Here is a 20,000-nt window from a genome sequence, read left to right as displayed (position 1 = left end):
TCACTAACCACAGCAATGGCAATAACGACAGTAATATTATCGATTATGATAGTAGTGTTACTACTGCTACTACTCCCACTACTGTTGCAGGCCCCTTAATCCCCTGGGCAGCCGTTGTGAGATCCAGTTGACCATTACCTGGATCAAGACACACCTGGAGATGAACAGCGAAGTGTCTCTGCCCAAACGAGAGGTGTACAACGAATATATGTGAGTCTCCCTTCAATTCCCGCTTGTGCTTAAGTTTTCTTTGATTGCTTTATTGTTTACCTGTTTATTGATTTTTAAGTTGATTTTTTTAATGGATTATATGCAAGTCTCTCCTTCAATTCCTCTTGTGCTTACGTTTTCTTTGATTGGCTTATTGTTTATTGACTTGCTGGTTAATTTACTATTTTTTTTTCTTTTTATGATAGATTATAATTATATAAGTCTGCTTCATTTATGGCTTGTATTTATGTTTTCTTTGATGGCATTGTTCTTATTCGTTTATTTTTTGTTTATTCCTCTGCTTTTTCACTTTTTTTTAAGCTACATGTACTGTTAAGCATCCATTTTCTTTCTTTTTTCTTTTTTCCTATTGTAAGCAGAATAGAAGTGAGGAAAGAGGGAGGAAGGGATAGACAAACGAAGGAAGAGAGGAAGGAAAGCAAGGAGGAAAATTTAGAGGGAAAAGAAGATTAGAAGGAAGGAGAAAAAAAAAACAGAAGGAAGAGAGAGAGAGAGAGAGAGAGAGAGAGAGAGAGAGAGAGAGAGAGCAGTCATTAGATTTTCCTTGCTTTATCATTATCACCTATTCATTCACCCATCACCCTCAAGACGCACACACACACACACACCCACCAACTCACTCCCCCCTTCTCCCCCAACAGGCACTACTGCACCCTAAACAACATCAAGGCCCTCAGCACAGCAGATTTCGGCAAGGTCATGAAGCAGGTGTTCCCCGGGGTGCGGCCACGGAGGCTTGGTCAGCGTGGGGCGTCAAAATATTGCTACTCTGGGCTGCGCAAGAAGTGGACCCTTGAGCCGCCGGATCTTCCAGACCTGAATGACAACATGGCTAAGAAAAATATGGTGTGTTTTGTTTTATTTTATTTATTTATGTATTTACTTATTTTATCTATTGATTTTTTAAATATTGGTACTCTTATTAGCCCTCTTCTTCTTCTTTTTGTCACCTTTAACCAGTATCCCTCCTACATTAAGAGAAAGGAAAGAGAGTAAGATTTGTCTTCTCATTTTATTAATTAATATTGTTGGCGTTATTGTTGGTACAGTCTTCATTCATCGTAGCTGTAATATTTGTAGTAGTAGTAGTAGTAGTAGTACTGAATGATATTTTTAATTTCTCTACCTCATTATATTGTGAATTCCAGTACCCAGTCTCTACTTCTCATAGTCTTTTTCTTCTCAGTACCCATCACCTTACAGAACCAAGAACCACATAACCCTGGATACCTCATACACCTCCCTTTTAACACCCTATCTTTCATTACAGTACCCAGGCCCTAGTCACTCCCTCCTCTTACAGCCTTTCCCTCTAAACCTCACCTTACAGAACCAAGAACCACATAAATCTAGCTACCTCTTACACCTCCCTTTTAAAACCCTATCTTTTATTACAGTACCCAGTCCCTAGTCACTCCTCCCTTGATACCCCCCTCACTAGACCTCCTCCAGGCTCTCTAAGACTCCTCTTATCATCAGCTGGGGATGGACTGCGTGGTGGAGGAGGGGGAAGTGGACCGCGCTGCCATCTGCCTGGTCCTGGAGTGGGCGGAGAAGCTGTGTTCGGTCAAGTTTGAGTGTGTGAGGGACCTGGCACTGCACCTTGTCAATAAGAACTATGTGGATAACCGTTCTGTTGCTGCGTTTACTCTCCTGTCCCTGGCTGACCACAAGCAGGGTGAGTGAGGGAGGTCTGACACACACACACACACACACACACATACAGATAGGTAGATAGTTTATTGGTTACAGCATTAAATATTGGTATAAAATTATGAAACAAATGTGATATATAAAAGAGAAAACACACACACACACACACACACACACAGATAGACAGATTGACCAACATGACTAAGCACTAACACAAAACAACAAAACAAACAAAAAAAAAGCAAAAAGCACAACAGAGAGAGAGAAACACTACAAGAAAACAGGGATAATATATTTACCAACCCTTAAAATACAGATAGAACAAATATTTTCAAATCTACACATCATTTCCTCAGGCGTGCTGGTGGGAGGTGGTGTTGGTGGAGGAGGCAAGCACCGGGAGACACAGATGCAGCTCCAACGCAAGATACAGGAAAGGGAACACATCAGAGAACAGAAGAGAAAGCTGCAGGTAAGTGGAGATTTGAAAGAGAGGTGATAGGCCTTGGTGGTGATGGTTGGAGGAGGAGGAAATAGAGATTGAAAGAGTGGAGAGAGGAGATAAGACAAGTATATTGGTATAGAAGGAAGGGAGGTTGAGATTGAAAGGGGGAATTGAAGGAGATTGAAGGAGATGGTGCTCAAGATACCCAGGTGATGATGATGATGATGATGATGATGGTGATGATAAAAAAAAAGGTGTGGAATGGTGATAATAGTGTCTTAATTTTCTTTCCATGCTATGCCTTTGTGTTTATGTAATGTTGCTCCTCTTTCCTGTGTGTGTGTGTGTGTGTGTGTGTCAGGAGCAGCAGCCGGCAGTGACTAAATGCAACAGCAGTGGAAGCGGCGGTGACAGGCCAAAATCTCGGCGTCGCAGTGGAACACAGCGCAACCCTTCCGGTGACTCTCATGCCCCCCTCACCAACGGCACTCCACCCCCCGCCTCCAAGCTGGGCCCCTCAGCCACCAATGGCACTTGTGAGGCCGGTGGCGGCGGGGACAGAAGTCTGCTGCGGTGTGAGCTGGAGAATGGTGGCAGTGGTGGTGGTGGTGGTGGTGGTGGTGGTGGTGGTGGTGGTGGTGGTGGTGGTGGGGAGGGCAGTGTGGTGGGGAGCGTGGCCATCAAGCAGGAGGAGCCGCTGGACTTCCTGGACTCCCTTACAGACGAGAAGGTCCTGGAAGCCAAGTGTGAGGCAGACCCAGGGACCGTGGTGGGCGGCCTGCCCCTGCCACCCCTCAGGAGGAGCTGCAGCACCCCAGCAGGCACCTTGGAACCCAAGAAAACCTCCCTGGGGACCTGCAAGGTGACCCTGTCCAAGGCCGGCAGCAGCAAGAAGACTTTGCGCATCATGTCCAACCCAGGCACGGCGCCAGCCAAGCCTCCCTCCCCCAAGCCACAGTTCAAGGTGATCCAGCCCATGCCAGACACCCCAGTGCAGTGGGTCAACATGGAGCTTGGGGTGCCCCAGCAGCAGCAGCAACAGCAGCAGCAGCAGCAGCAGCAGCAGCAGCAGCAGCAGCAGCAACAACAGCAGCAGCCTGCCAAGGTGGACTCCCTGCTGGGGGCCACCCTGACAGGACAGGCCACACTGGACATCCCAGCCTCCCTCACTCACCAGATACACATCAACCACCACCAACAGCAGCAGCAGCAGCAGCAGCAGCAGCAGCAGCAGCAGCAGCAGCAACAGCAGCAACAACAACAGCAACAGCAACAACAACAGCATCAGCAGCAGCTTCAACAGCAGCAGCAACAGCAACAACAGCAACAACAACAACATCAACAGCAGCTGCAGCAGCAGCAGCAGCAGCAGCAGCAGCAGCAGCAACAACAGCAGCAGCACCAGCAGCAGCAGCAGCAACAGCAGCAGCAGTGCCAGCAGACGCAGGGGGGGCTGGCGCTGGGTGGCGGCGGCAGCAACAACAGCAGCAATGGTGGCAACAGCCACGAGGCAGAGGAGGAGCTGATCCAGTACTTCCACAAGAACCCAGTGGACCTGGAAGAAACCAGCCAGCTGTCTGAGCTGCGCAAGCTGCTGCAGATCAACCTGCCCAGCGGCCTGGCCCGGAGCAGCGCTGCGCGGTCCCTGGGGGGTGAGGGGGACATGCTGGAGCAGGAGGGGGTGGGCGTAGGGGGCATCCGCCGCAGGGTGAGCTTCCAGCCCTCTCTGGAGGGGGTGGAGACCCTCAGCCTGATGGGGGCCCAGACAGTGGGGTCGGTGCCCCCCAGCCCCAACACGCGCCGTACGCAGTTCAATTTCACCCCAATTGGCACTAGCCTGGAGCAGGCCCAGGGCGCCTCGCAGTGCTCCAGTGCCAATGCCAGCCCCTTCATGTCGCCCCGCAACACCCCGCTGCCCCGCTCCCGCCACAACTCGGGGCAGACGTCCTCCACTTACGTGACGCCACGCAGCACGCCCTTCACCCCGGAGCAGCCCGGCGGGGGCCACCCGGTGCCCTCCGAGAGCAGCACTCCCTTCATGTCCCCCATCCCCACACCGCTGTTCCCACGCTCCAGACACAACTCCAGCCAGAACCTGCGCACCATCTACACCCCCACCTGCCGCTCCCGCCACTCCTCTGGCGCGCCCAGCCTGCGCCACGCCCCCTACGGTGCTGAGGACCCCTCAGGGCGCCGTGGTGGCAAGTTCTCCTCCAGGCACTCCTCTGGCAGTGTGCCGCCCTCCCCCTCCTCAGCACCCCTGTCCCCCCTGGTGCAGGACAGCTCCCTGCATCCGCAGCAAGACGTGGCCGGCCTGCAGCTGGGCGGCTCCTCCATGCTGCAGCTCATGCTGAAGAGCAAGCCAGCGCCCGGCCCAGGGCACGGCGGGGCGGGCATGAACGACCTGCGACGGCGGCACATGTCAGCGGGCCCCACCATCCACTACCAGCCCCAGCCCCCAACCTTCCCTGCTGACCCCCTGGCCCAGGAGGTGACCAGCGTGCTCACCAACCCCCAGCCCGGCCCCAGCGCAGCCCAGCAGGCGCCTGCCAACCGCCCCCAGTCCGTGCCGCTGCTGCAGATGCTCAACATGCCGGACAGCTTCGCCAAGTCACAGCCCAACACACCGCTGGTGGGGCAGCCCTTCAGCTTCTCAGACTCCTGCAGCATTAGCCAGGCCTCCTCCTATGCCCCCACGCCTGTCCCCAGCGAGTACAACGACTTCACCCTGGAGATTGACCCGATGCTGGAGGTAAACCTGCGGGGCGACGGCGGCACCTCGGTGGGCCTGGACCCCCTTGACTCCCTGTCCCTGGCCGGCACGCAGTCTGGTGACCTCTCCACCCTCTCAGACCCCCTCGAGGTGCCCCCGAATATCAACCCCTTCGAGACCTACCAGGGGGATGGTGGGGGTGTGCGGGAGCCCCTGGAGGACCGGGTGCTAGGGGATGGAGTGGGGCCCTGCTGCATGGACCCCCTCAGGGAGTCCCAGAACAGTGATGGGGTAGAGGTGAGGGACATGCAGGAGCCACTAATGAACCCTTCCTCCATGCTGACCCTGAACGCCCTGAACCGCTCGGCCCCGCTGGATTCGGGGACGGGGGCGGGGCTGGAGGACGACTTCCAGCCCACCCTGGGCGACCTGGGCGACCAGGAGGTGTTCAACTCCCTGGTGCTGGAGGTGAACAAGGACTGACAGCAGACCGCCAGCTGGGCTAAGTACCTCACCTGAGTACCTGAGTGAGGCTGCTGCCGCCGCCGCTCCTATTGAGTACGGCTGCCCAGACCTGGCACCGTGGACGCCGCCCCACCAGGGCGGGGAGAGCGCCGGTGGAAGCCGTGGTGTAGGGGAGGGAGTGTCTTGCAAACTTTACTTAACGTGTGACCGAGTGTCTTGAGGAAGGGAGGGAGGCACGACTTTGTGTGGTTATGTGGTGGTGGTGACCGGAGGGACCTGGTGGTGCTTGGTGTCCTTCCCCGGTGTGTGTGTGTGTGTGTGTGTGTGTGTGAGGTGCCTTGCTGTGTGGGGGAAGCTGTGAGTCCCCACTGAGGCAAAGGCAGGACAGGAAGAATACACTCCCTCTGCCACTACCAGGATACCCACACACAGCACCAGGAGACCACACTCTTGGGGGACACCAGGGAAAGAGAGGTGAATATTACCACCCCTCACTGAACTGGCATATCCCAACTGTTAGTGCCACACCCGACAGGCCACACTAGCCACCCATCTCCAGCAGGCTGTGTTAGTACTTGTGTTACCTGTATCACCCAGCAGACCCATTGAACAACACACAACACAGCATGTCACAGCCACACCACCACACCAACACGAGTGATAGGATCCACAGCACAGGAAACCACCACCAACACCACTACCACAACTAGCACTGACACAGCATTTCTCTGGTTGCTGCGGCAAGGACTGGTCTTTGATTGGCTAAGGTGTTGACCACCGCAGCTTCTTGTTAGTACTCTAGGGGTTCAAGTACCTGCTGAGTTTTTGTTTGTGCCGCAGCAGCTATAGCCAATCAGACAGCCATTGTTTCTCCAGGTACTGTGCTCGCAGATGACAGCTTTAAGGCCCCACTGGGTGTTATTGAGGTTTTTAAATGTTTCTCTAATCTTTGTGATAGTTTAACCAGGATTTGGCATCATTAGTTGGATAGGTATTATGACAACTATTTCAACTACTTATTGAGGTTTTCAAGAACATTTCCTTAACATTTGCAGTAATTCAACCGAAATTCTGCATCAATATTGAGAAACAACATTAAAAACATTAAAAAACATCACAAGAGCTTTATTTTAACTACTTTTTACAGGCTGCAGTGGAAGTTATTAAGACGGATGTGTTTTCATAATCACAACAGTAGATTAACCACAATGCCACACTATGAACAGGAAAAGACACTTGAGAACCCAATTAATCTGGGGGCCCTGAAGTGAAGAAGTCCAGACAAGGGAAGCACTTGGAGCATAGAAGCACAGGTACTGGAGTTTTGAGGTCTTGAATCACAGATGGCACTTTTCGAGGGAGACTTAAGGCGAAATAGCAACCGTTCATTCATGTCCGCTGTATTTTACACTCACAACTGCCAGAAGTTAACCAGTCCAGATCTCCCGTGGCGAGGGGTGGCCGGCTGACGGACTGCCCGGCCACTTGTAATGCTTAAGGAACTGACGTAGATGAAAGACAAAAAATACGAGAAGTTTTTTTTTTTATTGTGTTTGCTCTATAAATCTTTCATCGCGTCCCTGCCAGTTACATATATTTGTACTTTTAAAACTGTCGGTCGGTGATGTCTGTTTTTAATCCAACGTTAATGAAAGCAAAGCAAAAAAAAACATGTTATTTAATTTCTTCAGTGACATTTGAATAGGGGGTTACAATTTTCAGTTTTTTTCCTCTGTGTGCATGTGTGTGCATGTGTATATGTGTGTGTGTGTGAGTTTCTTGAAGGAGAAAGGTGTTGATTGGTGTTGTTGTGCTGGTCTGGTGTTGTGCTGCATTGCATAGTGTTCCCAGTGAGTTTAAAGCTACCCACTTATCCGTCCTCTATCTTGTATCCTCTTCTCTTCCCTCTACATGTTCCCAGTTTGGCGTAAGTCTGAGAATTGTTCACTTTTCCATGCCCTCTTGTGTCATAATCTCTCCTCTCTTCCTTCTCTCCTTTTTCCTCACTTATATCATCTTTCTTCTTCTTCTGTCCTCTTCTCTCTTCCTTCTTTTCCCTCTCCTATCTTCTCTTTTCTCACTCACTCATCATATCCTCTATCTCCTATCGTCTTCTTTATCTATTAACTGCTCAGCTCATCCACCTCTAGGACTGAGGATGGATGGATTAAAACATTGTCCACTTGTTCGTTCATTGTGGAGATTGAAGGATGGTGGATCTGTTGATGGGTGGATGAAATGAGAAGAGGTTATTCCACTGGTTCTTTTGTTGTGGGTTGGTTTGTGGAAGTGGATGGACAGTGGATCAGTTGACAGTTTGATGGATGGGTGGATGGAAAGTGACAAAGAAAATGATTGTATATTTTTCTCTCCTAAATTTTTGTTCTTTTTTTCATTTTTTTTGTCTCATTCACTGAAGCTGTAATGACATGCAAGCTCTCTCTCTCTCTCTCTCTCTCTCTCTCTCTCTCTCTCTCTCTCTCTCTCTCTCTCTCTCTCTCTCTCTCTCTCTCTCTCTCTCTCTCTCTCTCTCTCTCTCTCTCTCTCTCTCTCTCTCTCTCTCTCTCTCTCTCTCTCTCTCTCTCTCTCTCACAGCCTCTCAAAATTATATATATAGGATGTTGGAATCTGGTGAATGTGTGTGCATGTGTGTGTGTGTGTTAGTTTTTCTTTGTTTTCTTTTATTATTTTTTTTTTTTTTTTGTTGGGGATAAATATATCTATTTTTTTCCCTTGTGCCTGTCTATGCCTCTTGTGACAGAAGTGCTCAGTATTTTAGCTCCTCCTCTGGTTGTCTATCTTCCTCTTATCCTTCCTCTTCTTCCTCCTCTTGTTGTCTATCTTCCTGTACCCCCAATATCTTTACTTCTCCCTCTTGTTATCTGTCCTCTTGTCCTTCCTCTCTCTATCTTGACCCTGTATGCCCAAGTTTCCTGTTCTCCTTCACCCTGTCTCTCTCACCCTGTCTGCTTCACCCTGTCTGCTTCACCCTGTCTACTTCACCCTGTCTCTCACCCTGTCTGCTTCACCCTGTCACCTTACCCTATCTCCACAAAGAGGAGTGGTCAGCATCACTGGGCACCTGGCACTGGGAGGGGGGACAGCCGAGGATCACCACCTGGCACTGTAAATATGTACGTGTGTATTATATTGTATGACTTTTTTGCAAGTTTTAGACGATAAGCTGCAAGGCATTGAGTGTTTTTTGTATATACTATATATAATTATACAACATATGTATATCTCTATATATATATTTTTTCTTTATTTTTTTTTATATTTTCTTGTCTTTTTAAGTTTTTCTCACATGACAAAGCATTATTTGACATTAGTCTTAACATTCGAGGGAAGATATTGGTGCTTTATAGGAGGACCGTGCACACACACACACACATACACACATACACACATACACACACACACACACACACACACACACACACACACACACACACACACACACACATACAGACAGTGGAAGGTGTTAGGAAATAGTTCTATGCTCAATACACGATTAAATAAATGAAGTAGAGTACATTATTATTATCATTATTATTATTATTATTATTATTATTATTATTATCATTATCATTATTATTATTATTCATACTCTTGAAGGGGTTTGCCAGACTCCAGTTTTGCATCTGTGATAACCCAAAAAACAAAAAAATATGACAAAAAGTATAATAATATTGTAAAAATAACAAAATACATAACCATACCTAATTTGTAGTAGCCTTTGTTTTTAATATATATAAACAAATACGTATATATATAAAAAACCTTACATTTAAGTTATCACAAACGTCAGTAGTGCTAGAGAGAGAGACAGGGAGGTGTGTGTGTGTGTCTGTGTGTGTGTGCTAGGTCAACTCCACCACACACTGATGCTGTTGGTCTGCATACTGTTGCCCCAAGCTCTCTCTCTGTGACTCTCTCTCTCTCTTTCTCTTTCTCCCTGGACATCACTGCTTGGGGTAATGTACAATCGAGGTCAAAAGTCAAGTCATCTCCAACACTTCAGGATGTCTATTGTTTCTGTCGTGCTGCTTCACCTCTCTGCTACAAAACAACACTCCCAACTCCTCTTCTTATGAAAATGTACCCTACAAAATTTAAACTGCTTACTATCCCATCTTTTTCTGAATATTGAAAAACAAAAATAGCTGAAAAAAAAATTAAAGAAAAGAAACCTAACCTAACGTAACCCAACTGAACCTAATTGAACTGAACTGAACCTAAGGGAAGTGTGGAAATTCACTTGACTTATGACCATGATTGTACAAGTATTTCCTCCACACACACACACACACACACACACACACACACACACACACACACACACACACACACACACACACACACACACACACACACACACACACACACACACACACACACACACACACACACATTGACAGGGAAGCGGCCACTCTGCCTGATCTCTTGGGGGTCACCAGGGAGCAGGGCAAGGCAGGACAAGACAGGTCAAAGCAGATCAGAGGTCAGGGGAGGTCAGTGTGATGGTAGATAGGTAATCATTAGATAAATATTAAAATGAAGAGAAATTATAAAGTAAAAAAAAATTGTGAAATGATAAAATGGAATAGTGAAAGAGAAATAATGAAAATAAATTAATTAGAAGGAAAGGATAATGACAGGAATAATGAAAAAAATAAATAAATGAGAAGCAAAGGGTGACAACTGCTTTCTCCACCACCACAACACCACACCTGCCTTGCTTTAATGACCACACCTGACTCTGCCACTTGTTAATTATTGCATCTCACCTGGTGACTCAAATACCACCTGGCCTGCTTTCCTGAACACACACACACACACATACACACACATACACACACACACACACACACACACATAGGACACAGAAAAATGGTGTTAATTAGTGAAGTTTATTACATATTATTATTATCATTATTATTATTATTATTATTATTATTATTATTATTATTATTATTATTATTGTATATAGTTTTAAATGATACAACAAACCAGACTGACTGCCACATGTAATAAAAAAAACAAGCAAACGGATAGAAAACAAAACAAAAAACACTTAAAATCTATTTTTTTTTCGCATCTCCATTTTTTTCCACGTTCCGTTTGATAAATATTCCCGACTAACTAATCAATTTTTTTCCCCCATCATTTTTTAACCCTTCTCTTAATCCTTCACCTCTTTCCCATTTCTTCCCTGCTCGTTTTTAACCCTTTCCTTCATTAATGAATGTGCGTGTCTACTCGTAAGGCTTATGTACATAGAAAACGTCTTCGAGGATAAGAATGGAATTTTTGCAGTGGTTTTTTACGTATTCTTGTATTGACTAGAGTATGAATGTGACTATTTGACCTGCAGTGTGTGGGTGTGTAAAGGTGACCTATCTGTGTTTTTTTTGGAGATGTATGTCTTTACTTTCTTGTTCAAATTCTTTTTTTTTTTTTTTTTTCTTTTTTTTTTGCATATTTTTTTTTCGTTCTGCTTCCTTCTTCCCATTTAGTTGTTATTATTTTGTTGCTTGATTTCAAATTTTAAGGTATATTTATCTGTTTTTTTTGTTTTTCTTCTTTTTATTCTTCTTCCTCCTCTTCCTCCTTCTTCTTCTTCTTCTTCTTCTTCTTCTTCTTCTTCTTCTTCTTCTCCTCTTCCTTATTTAATAGTCAGTGACATTGTTGTTGTTATTATTATTACTACTATTATTTTTATTTTTCACTTTTTAAGCTGCATTTTTGTTTTCTCCTTTTTTTTTTTGCTATTTTTATATATATATATTTTTTTTTTTTAGTTTTTCGTGTAAATTTTTGGGGTTGTTGGAAATGAAGGCTGGTATGATAATTTTGGGCTTTACACACACACACACACACACACACACACACACACACACACACAGACATAAGAATATATTTGCTCAGTGGAAATAAGAACTTCTTTGGTCCTCCCTCATTTAGTAACTAGAAGGAATACATTATAAAATAAGTGACATACATACATACATACATACATACATACATACATACATACATTGCTAAAGAAAACAATAAAAAAAGAGAAAAGAAGAAGGAGGAGGAGGAGGAGAAGGAGAAGGCTAGATAGAGAGCAACTTTTCATTATTATTATTATTATTATTATTATTATTATTATTATCGCCACATTAGCATCTGTAATATATATATAAGATGAAAGCTTTTTAATTTTCCATATTTTTTTACATGTCAAAAGAATAAATATGTGTGTTGAGATGTTAAATAACTACCACTACCACTACTACTACTACTACTACTACTACTACTATTATGTTGTTGGATTAGCAGGTACAAATTATACTACAGTCTTTTCTTCTTATGGTTTGTGTGATGCGTTTGTACTTGTTTGGGAGGTGAGGGTGTGACAAGGCTTAATGCTTCAATCTTGTACCACATGAGGAATAAATAATATAAAAAAAATAAAAAATAGGTGAATAATACTGTGAATATGGAATGCAGGAATTTCTTAGGTGTATGATAACTAGATGACGTATTATTAATCTTTTTGAAATTATATTATTAAGTAGATTTTTTATGGATTTATATACATATATATTAAAGACTTCTTAAGCCTCCCGCCCCCCAGTAATTTTTATTTTATTTTTTTTATTTATTTGTTTATTATTATTGTTGTAAATGGAACAGATTTTGAATATTTGTTGTAAATGGTTTATTTATTTATGTATTTTATTTTTTCATTATTATTATTATTATTATTATTATTATTATTATTATTATTATTATTATTATTATTATTATTATTATTATTATTATTATTTTGCTGGATGTTTATTTAGCAGGCAATAATTTGGAAGTGTTTTAGAAAAGAAAGAATAATTTTAAATGAAACTTTCCTTTGTATTGTAAAGTTTTATTGTGATGAAGTGGAGAGAAAGAGAAAAAGAGAGAGAGAAAAGAGAGATGCATTGATTGAGACAGAAAAAAAAGAAGTTTGTGCAGAAATTATCTTTGTGTACATATTAGAAAAGAAGGAATGATGAAATGTGGACAAGAAAATTAGAACACGATGAGTGAAAGCAACAGAAAGATAAAAATAGAGAAAAATGAATACAAAAATTAACAAAACAAGCAAATTAACAAAACAAGAAGAATAAATGAAACCAATGCATAAAAAAAATAAATAAAATAAAGGAGAAAGTGAATAACATACAAAATGAAAATAAATAATGAAAATATAAATACAAATCCAAAAAACTTAAGGAAGTAAACAAAATAAGGAAAAAGAAGAAGAAGAAGAAGAACCATCCTCTAGAAACAAGGAATAACAAGAAAGATCAAAGAGAATCAGAGAAAAAATGAATAAATAATGTGTACAGCACAGGAATGTAATGAGAGAGAAGGACAAAGGTCTGACAATAAGCTGATTTTATATATTTATTTATTTATTTATTATTATCATTATTCATTTACTTTTATTTATTTATTTATTTTATTTTTTATTTTATTTTTTTTACCCCAGCCCCAAGATGGCCGCCACCTGTGGGGGTGTGGGGGTGGTGGTGGTTGGCCGGCCCGTCACCAGAGGGCAGCACCACAATGTGTAGTACAAATTAATTTTCATTACTTCATTTTACTTGTTTATTTGAAGCTGAAGGATGCAATTATACGCTGAGTTGCAAGCAAGTAACTTTTTTCTTCATTATTATTATTATTTTCATTATTATTATTATTATTACTGTTATTATCATTCTATTTTTCCCTTTTGTGCTGCCCGGCTGACTTTTTTTCCTGTTCCCGCTCACCTGACCCAACTACCTGCGTGTGGAAAGACTACCGGACTGCAGAACCGATTATATTTACCCCCCCCTTCAGCCATTGGTCACCCCCAGAACTCCTTGTGTTGAAGGAAATGTCTGTCCCAGAATTGTTCATTATATTCCAGGGATTGTATTGAGAAACACTTCTGCGCCACACCTCCAATACTTCCCAAAGGCTCTAATTGAGGTTACACAAGTTTTTAAGGGTGTTTCTATGGTTCTAGTGACAGATTAATGACATTTCTACATTATTTACAGGAGAAACACTCTTGAGAACCTGGATAACCATTTCTGTGGCCTTTGAAAATAATGGTGGTGAAAGAGCATAGCATTTCAGAATACAATCTTTGGTTATGTTGATGAATTACTGTTAGTGTATGTGGGTGGGAGCTGAGAGGTGCAAGAACACACCACTGTTAAAATCTGTGAATGTAGGGTGAAAAGAATGCAGTTTTGTTTTATAACTTGTAAAATACGAAATTGCTTACAAATTAGTGAAGTTGAGGAAAAATGAAAGAGAGTATATGTTCAGTAAATTAAATAATAAAAAAAATGTTTAGTTTAAAGTTTTAAAATACAAAGCAAACATTACCTTGTACTGAAGAAAAAAATAAGAATACCCCAATATCAGGCCTTCCTATTACAGTACAAGACAAGTATTAAACCATCCCTTGTACTCAGAATACAGTGACTTTGTACCAGACCTCCCTATTACATTACAAAACAAATACTCAAGACCCAGATTATCAGAATACAAATTGAAATATAACCTTGTACCATTGGAGGATGAGGTGCCCAAGTACCAGAGCTTATGAGAGAACAAGTCAAGCAAAATGTCCCCTTGTACTGTTGATATACAAGACCTCACAGTACAAGGCAGGTGAAAAGAGAGATATAGACACTTCTTGTACTCTACTAAGCCCCACACTCCACTAGGCAGGTGACCAGCATTTCCTATTAATACAAGGGGGTCTGCAGTGAACCCTAACCTAACCTAGTCTTGTTGGCCCAGGTAGCAAGGCAGGTGAAGGGACGTTAACGAGCTGGGACAGTGTGACCTACAAACTATTGCTAAGTAATTACCTGTATATCTTAATTCTTTAAATACAGCGGATAATTTGACAAGGTGTTTGTGTTAATTCATTATCCTTGTACCTGGTGTTTCTCTCTCTCTCTCTCTCTCTCTCTCTCTCTCTCTCTCTCTCTCTCTCTCTCTCTCTCTCTCTCTCTCTCTGTTTTATTTATTTACTTTTTTTTTTTTCTAGGTAGTGGTGGTGGTGGTTTGGTTTTGCAAATAGAGTATATCTTTTTATTATTATTATTCTTCATCTTTTTTTATTAATTTTCTCTTATTATTTATCATTCTTTTTTTTAAGGAGTTGTAAAGGGCTCTCTCTCTCTCTCTCTCTCTCTCTCTCTCTCTCTCTCTCTCTCTCTCTCTCTCTCTCTCTCTCTCTCTCAAGTTTTTATTTATATATTTTTTTCTATACAAAAGATCACCACCACCACTATCACCATCGTTATCCACACATTAATCCACCACCACCACCACAGATTCCCACCTGAACACCTGCCTGGTGAATGACGCAAGAGTCGCCAGGTGTCTCATTAGCGACGCCCAAGTAGCTTATTGACAACCAAACGATGATGACGAAAAAGTAAAGTAACAACACTGAAGGACTATTTCTAAAGGCCACAGGGGTGAAAGGGAGTCGTGCTGTCAGGAATTACAAGAAAATAAGGTAGCATGAAGCTGTCAGGCCTTCACGTGACACTCCGTATACAAAACGCCTTTGTGTTCCACCTGTAATGTCCATTCATAAATCTGTCTAATCTTATTTATTATTTTTTTTAGGCTCCTTAATGACTCAGCACTAACAACCTAGGATTTCTAAGTCCTTTCCATTCATCTACGACTTATATAAGAACCATTTCCTTCCTATTTTACTCTTGAAAAAAAAAAAATGTATAATCTAATTTGTCGTTGTCCGCAAGCAATGTTTTGCACACAAATACAAGAGTAAATGAATAAGAAAAACTACATTATAAATAAATGTATGAATTACTAAATAAGAATACGCAAATAAACAACAAAACAAATGAATAAATTGATAAACGAACTAACTACGTCTGTATCCCCAAATCACCAAATCACTTGGGAGAAACAGTTGGCCAGGCAAGATGTAGTCCAGCTTTTGTTATATTTTGCGTGTGTGCGACTGTGCGTCTGTCTGTGCGTATTAATATCTACTCCCAGTGACATGGCGCGTGCAAAACCAAAGAATACCACCAGTAAGTACTTCTGCGGTGTTTGTAAATGTAAGGCTCCTATGTTTGTTTATAGCATAGTATACTAGTAATGGTGGTGAAGTGTTTACCAGTACTTGTTATAGCGTGTGAGAGAGAGAGAGAGAGAGAGAGAGTGAGAGAGAAAAAAAATCGGCAGTATTTCGCGGCTCTCAGTGATGTAATGTGCTGTAAATATTCTGTATAATTCCCAATAGTAAATAAAAACGGGTTTCACTTCCTCATGTGGGGTTTGCTTCAATAGGGAGTGCTTGGAATCACCTCGACTCTTGTTTCGAAGCTTAGCCAATGTTTTCAAATGCTGCGGTGATATTTGGCCACCCTGATAGCTCTTTGACATGTACGGTTTGGTCGCGCGACTCGATAACTGTTGTAAAATCTACTGCCTCTGTTTCTGAACCCACCATTAATTGAACACAGTTGTTACGCATATAACCCCAGCCAAGGCAGAACACACACACACACACACACACACACACAAGGAAGGCTGATAGAACATGAAATACCAAATTAGGTGCTAAAAGAATGCCAGGAAAGAGCTCGTAATTATTTATTTATTTTGTTTTTTTTTCATGAATACAGTATTTTTCTAACAGTGAATGGCTCGCTCATGAATCCTTCGCCCCGCAAAGAAAATGAAGTGTTTGAGACGCCGAGGCAGGTAGACCCAGGGAACGTATAGGAAGGTGCGAGTTTGCATGACAGCGCGACGAGTATATTCAAAGAAAACGCTTTCAGAGGTGTCTTAGGTATAGTACCTCACCACCACCTAATTTTTCTTTAATTTTAACATAAGGTAAAATTAATATAACTTTTTTTCACTTTACTTTATTATGGGTTATAAAGTCATATAATATCCTATGTACGTAGAAGCATGCAAGTAAAATTATACATATTGTATTAGGCAAGGATACATACAAATGGTACATATTGTATTAGGCAAGGAGGCACAACTTACCTTCAACAGCAAAATTCAGACCAGCTTTCATTGCCCCTTTTCTCATACTCTGCCACAGAACCTAAATATTTTCGTTATGTAATGGCTGATTTGATTAAGGGTTTAATAATACAGGAATATGGAAAAAAAAAGAAAAAAAACAGTATCTGGTTTAAAGTATTAATTTATTTCATATCTTCTGTACAATTTCACCCACCTTGAAATATAAGCCTTTCTTTGCACACAACTCACTGCATCCCTCATAATCAAAGGGCTGGTAACTATATACATACAAATCTTTTTCTGTGAGAGAGACAGGCCTAGGGCAAGAGGGTAGAAAAAAAAAAAAAGACCCCAATTGAGATGCCAGTCTTTCAGCAAATAAACCAAAGGGATTAACCAGAACTGTAGGATAAGTGTCTTGAAGCCTCCCAATTGAGAGTTCAAGTCATAGGAAAGGGGAAGTGTAAAAGCAGACATGGGGTTCTATAATGCATCTGGTTTCTTCAGTAACTTTTGATATACAGAACAAAGAACCCCTCTAATATAACTGCATAGGCCTATACACATTTCACATTTACTCACACACATGTACGAACCACATTTTACCAATAGGCTTCAACTCTCGTGCTCTCACACTCGCATAGAAACAAAAAATGTCGCACAACTCTCTCTTCCTCTTCTCCCCCCTTATCCCTGAGCATGGAGGGCCCTTAGGAGATTAAATACCCTGGGATTATAACCTTGAAGCACTGGCCGGCCTGTCTCAAATTTGCATGAGTCAAACAGGCAGTCCCAAGTTTGTGTCCAGAAGAGATTCCGTGTGGGGTTCTCAGAGGAGGGCGTCAGGCTGAGTGTGTTGAGCTGGAAGACGCCCACGTGGTAGTGCTGGCAGTGAATGTGGACCACCTGCACTGTGACTGGTTCCTTGAGGTCTCCAATTGGGTTCTGTAGGAAGTAATGCTTGTGTTAGAGAGGGCCTGGGGGTGGTGTGTGTGTTTGTGTGTGTGTGTGTGTGTATATGTGTAAGATAGCCATCAAGGAGAGGTGATGGGAAGATAAACAATAGGGAGTTTTATTTTATGTTATTTTTTTTCAGAAAGGGTCATAGATCAAACATATATATTACTGGACAAACACTCTCTCTCTCTCTCTCTCTCTCTCTCTCTCTCTTAGTACCTTCTGCACCAGCTTGGCATAGGCTGCAGCGTGCGAGAAGGCATACAGAAGAGACATGCCCATGAAGCCATCCTGAGCCTGACGCATGCGTGGTTGGTTGTGGTGCATGAAGACAGTGTGTGGGTGCAGGCTGGGCGACTCCACACCTGTGACAAAAACATGATAATTAGGCATGTGGTTGTCTGGATGCAGGCTGGCTGACCATCTGTGACTGAGAAAGCATGTTAGGTAAAGAAATGAGAAAATATGACCCTGAACCAGTTATGTATGAACAGTTAAGTTGATAAATTCATTGAAAAGATAATTTGGTGTTGAAAGACTAAACTGTAAAAATATGAGTCGATAATTATGCAGATAAGCTTATTCAGTACCCCAATCGTCTCTCAGTAGAAAAGGACCATCTCGTGGACCACAGCACTACACCAGGAGCTTAGGCACGGCACAGCCAGCCACATAAAAGAAAACGAAGGAATTAAACAACACAACTAAATAATGAACAAGTGCAATATGTAAATACCGTAGCGTTCATCTAAGGAGTAGGTGTCACGTGCCCTGCAGTTGATGAAGGGAGACATGGGGTAAATATCGGGCATCTCTTCGTTCGCAGAGGCTGCCTGCACCTCCTCCAGGCTGGCCACGGCAGGCAGGGGGTGTGGGGAGGAGACCAGGTATGCAGCATCATATCTCATTTGCATCAAGCGATCTGTGGTGTGGGAAGGTTGGGTGTGAGTTATCTTGTTTTTGTAGTATTTGGCGAAAGCTTGAATCTGTCACTTTTATTATTTTTTCCTCTTTCTCTCACTCCACTTCTATCTCATCCTTGCATCACAGCATCCTTCCACTCTTCTCCTCTTCCTCCTTCAACTTACTGCCATGTGGAAGCAAGACTTGCATGGAGCTGCCCTCTACAAGCTGCCTCTCCAGTCCACAGCCCTCCACTTGGTCAAGCAGGAGGAGCAGCTGGTAATTGAGGGTCTTGCTGTGGTGGAAGGAAGGAAAGAACAATAGAGAATGGCTCTGAATATTTTGGACCTTAATAAGAATGAAAAAATGAGATGACTGGAGCTATAATAGAGAAAAACACAAGAAAGGCAAGGGATGATTGGGAATATTATGTCTTTAGCAAGAGACTACCTTTCCACGTCCCCCCATCGTACATGACGCCAACCATTCACCCTTGGGAAACAACAAGACAAGACTCACTTTTTCCTGCGAAGGGGAATGCCATACTCAATTGGGAAGACCCAGCCAGGATGCTTAGTAACGTCTGGGAGGCGAGGCAGCCGCTCCTGGTGTGTGTCGAGCAGGTGTGCGTGCAAGATGGCTCTGCAGTGGAGAGCATACATGAGAGAGTCACCAAGGAAGATACGAAGGTCACAAACAACTGGAGGAGACTCGTAAAATGGTGAAAGGAGGACAACAGCAACATAAAAAGAGAAGAAAAGAAGAAAAAACAATAAGCAATTCATGAGTAGAATACATAATAATAATACAAAAAATATGTAAAAAAAACACCAACACTCACTCCTTCACTCGATCATCCATTTCAGGAGTGTTCTCGGCAGCATCAGCTCGGTCAGTGATGTGCCGCGGCAGGGCGGTGCGGACGAGGGTGTTGGTGATGAGCTGAGCCTGGCTGAGACCCATGATAGGTGAGAACCGCTTGGTGAACACATGGCACGGGGTGTCTCTCTTCTCAGGAGGTGGTGGAGTGAAGGCGTCCTTTAGTTGGGGGGGTTCTGGCACCTCTCTGGGTGTGTGAGGGGTGTCAGTGAGAGAGAGAGAGAGAGAGAGAGAGAGAGAGAGAGAGAGAGAGAGAGAGAGAGAGAGAGAGAGAGAGAGAGAGAGAGAGAGCACCTAATAGGAAAATCACAAACTAAGTAATGAATAACAATACTGACGAAAAAAAAAAAAACACGAGGTAGGAAGCAAAAATTAAACACACACCAAAGATAACAACGACAACTTCCACACACAATATTATCACAACCCAGCGCAAGCCACACAAACACAGGCAGGCGAAGTGAGGCACTCTTACTTCTTCGGGATAACAGGGGTCAGCACATCCTTGGGGTCAACGATATTGATTCCTTTGCTACTCAGGGCTGCTTTCACACCATCATCCCTTATCTTCTTCCTCCCCTGAATCATCCAGTGGTAGATAAACTGGTTCCCGAGGTGCTGGCGGCGCAGAACAGCCGTCACCCTCATGCTGTGAAGGCGAGTGATGTTGAACTTATGGAAATTCAC

At 43.2% G+C, this 20,000-nt stretch overlaps 3 protein-coding genes across 5 annotated transcripts in view; 2 read left to right on the top strand and 1 right to left on the bottom strand.

Moving 5' to 3' along the window:
* Positions 1-14,452, top strand: part of LOC135097347 (ataxin-2 homolog) — a 47,180-nt gene extending 32,728 nt beyond the window's left edge. For 2 of the 3 annotated variants that reach the window (XM_063999150.1, XM_063999152.1), the window contains exons 3-7: positions 91-210; positions 873-1,077; positions 1,711-1,909; positions 2,241-2,356; positions 2,691-14,452. In XM_063999150.1, coding sequence (XP_063855220.1) covers positions 91-210; positions 873-1,077; positions 1,711-1,909; positions 2,241-2,356; positions 2,691-5,525 — 3,475 coding nt within the window. In that variant the 3' untranslated portion in view covers positions 5,526-14,452. The remainder of the gene's footprint in view (positions 1-90; positions 211-872; positions 1,078-1,710; positions 1,910-2,240; positions 2,357-2,690) is intronic. The other variant, XM_063999151.1, reaches the window with a different exon arrangement.
* Positions 14,453-15,474: 1,022 nt separating this feature from the next.
* LOC135097355 (solute carrier family 23 member 1-like) overlaps positions 15,475-20,000 on the top strand; it is a 25,645-nt gene continuing 21,119 nt past the window's right edge. The window contains exon 1 of the mRNA XM_063999162.1: positions 15,475-15,619. The gene's annotated coding sequence lies outside the window, so the exon portion shown is untranslated. The remainder of the gene's footprint in view (positions 15,620-20,000) is intronic.
* LOC135097357 (large ribosomal subunit protein mL37-like) overlaps positions 16,738-20,000 on the bottom strand; it is a 3,436-nt gene continuing 173 nt past the window's right edge. Inside the window, exons 2-8 of the mRNA XM_063999166.1 lie at positions 19,789-19,962; positions 19,276-19,500; positions 18,954-19,076; positions 18,620-18,729; positions 18,268-18,453; positions 17,751-17,896; positions 16,738-17,519 (exon numbers count right to left, since the gene is read on the bottom strand). Coding sequence (XP_063855236.1) covers positions 17,262-17,519; positions 17,751-17,896; positions 18,268-18,453; positions 18,620-18,729; positions 18,954-19,076; positions 19,276-19,500; positions 19,789-19,961 — 1,221 coding nt within the window. The 5' untranslated portion in view covers position 19,962 and the 3' untranslated portion in view covers positions 16,738-17,261. The remainder of the gene's footprint in view (positions 17,520-17,750; positions 17,897-18,267; positions 18,454-18,619; positions 18,730-18,953; positions 19,077-19,275; positions 19,501-19,788; positions 19,963-20,000) is intronic.

This window comes from Scylla paramamosain, unplaced genomic scaffold (genome assembly GCF_035594125.1).
Source record: "Scylla paramamosain isolate STU-SP2022 unplaced genomic scaffold, ASM3559412v1 Contig18, whole genome shotgun sequence".
Lineage (NCBI taxonomy): Eukaryota > Metazoa > Arthropoda > Malacostraca > Decapoda > Portunidae > Scylla > Scylla paramamosain.
This window is presented reverse-complemented; position numbering and strand designations above follow the sequence as displayed.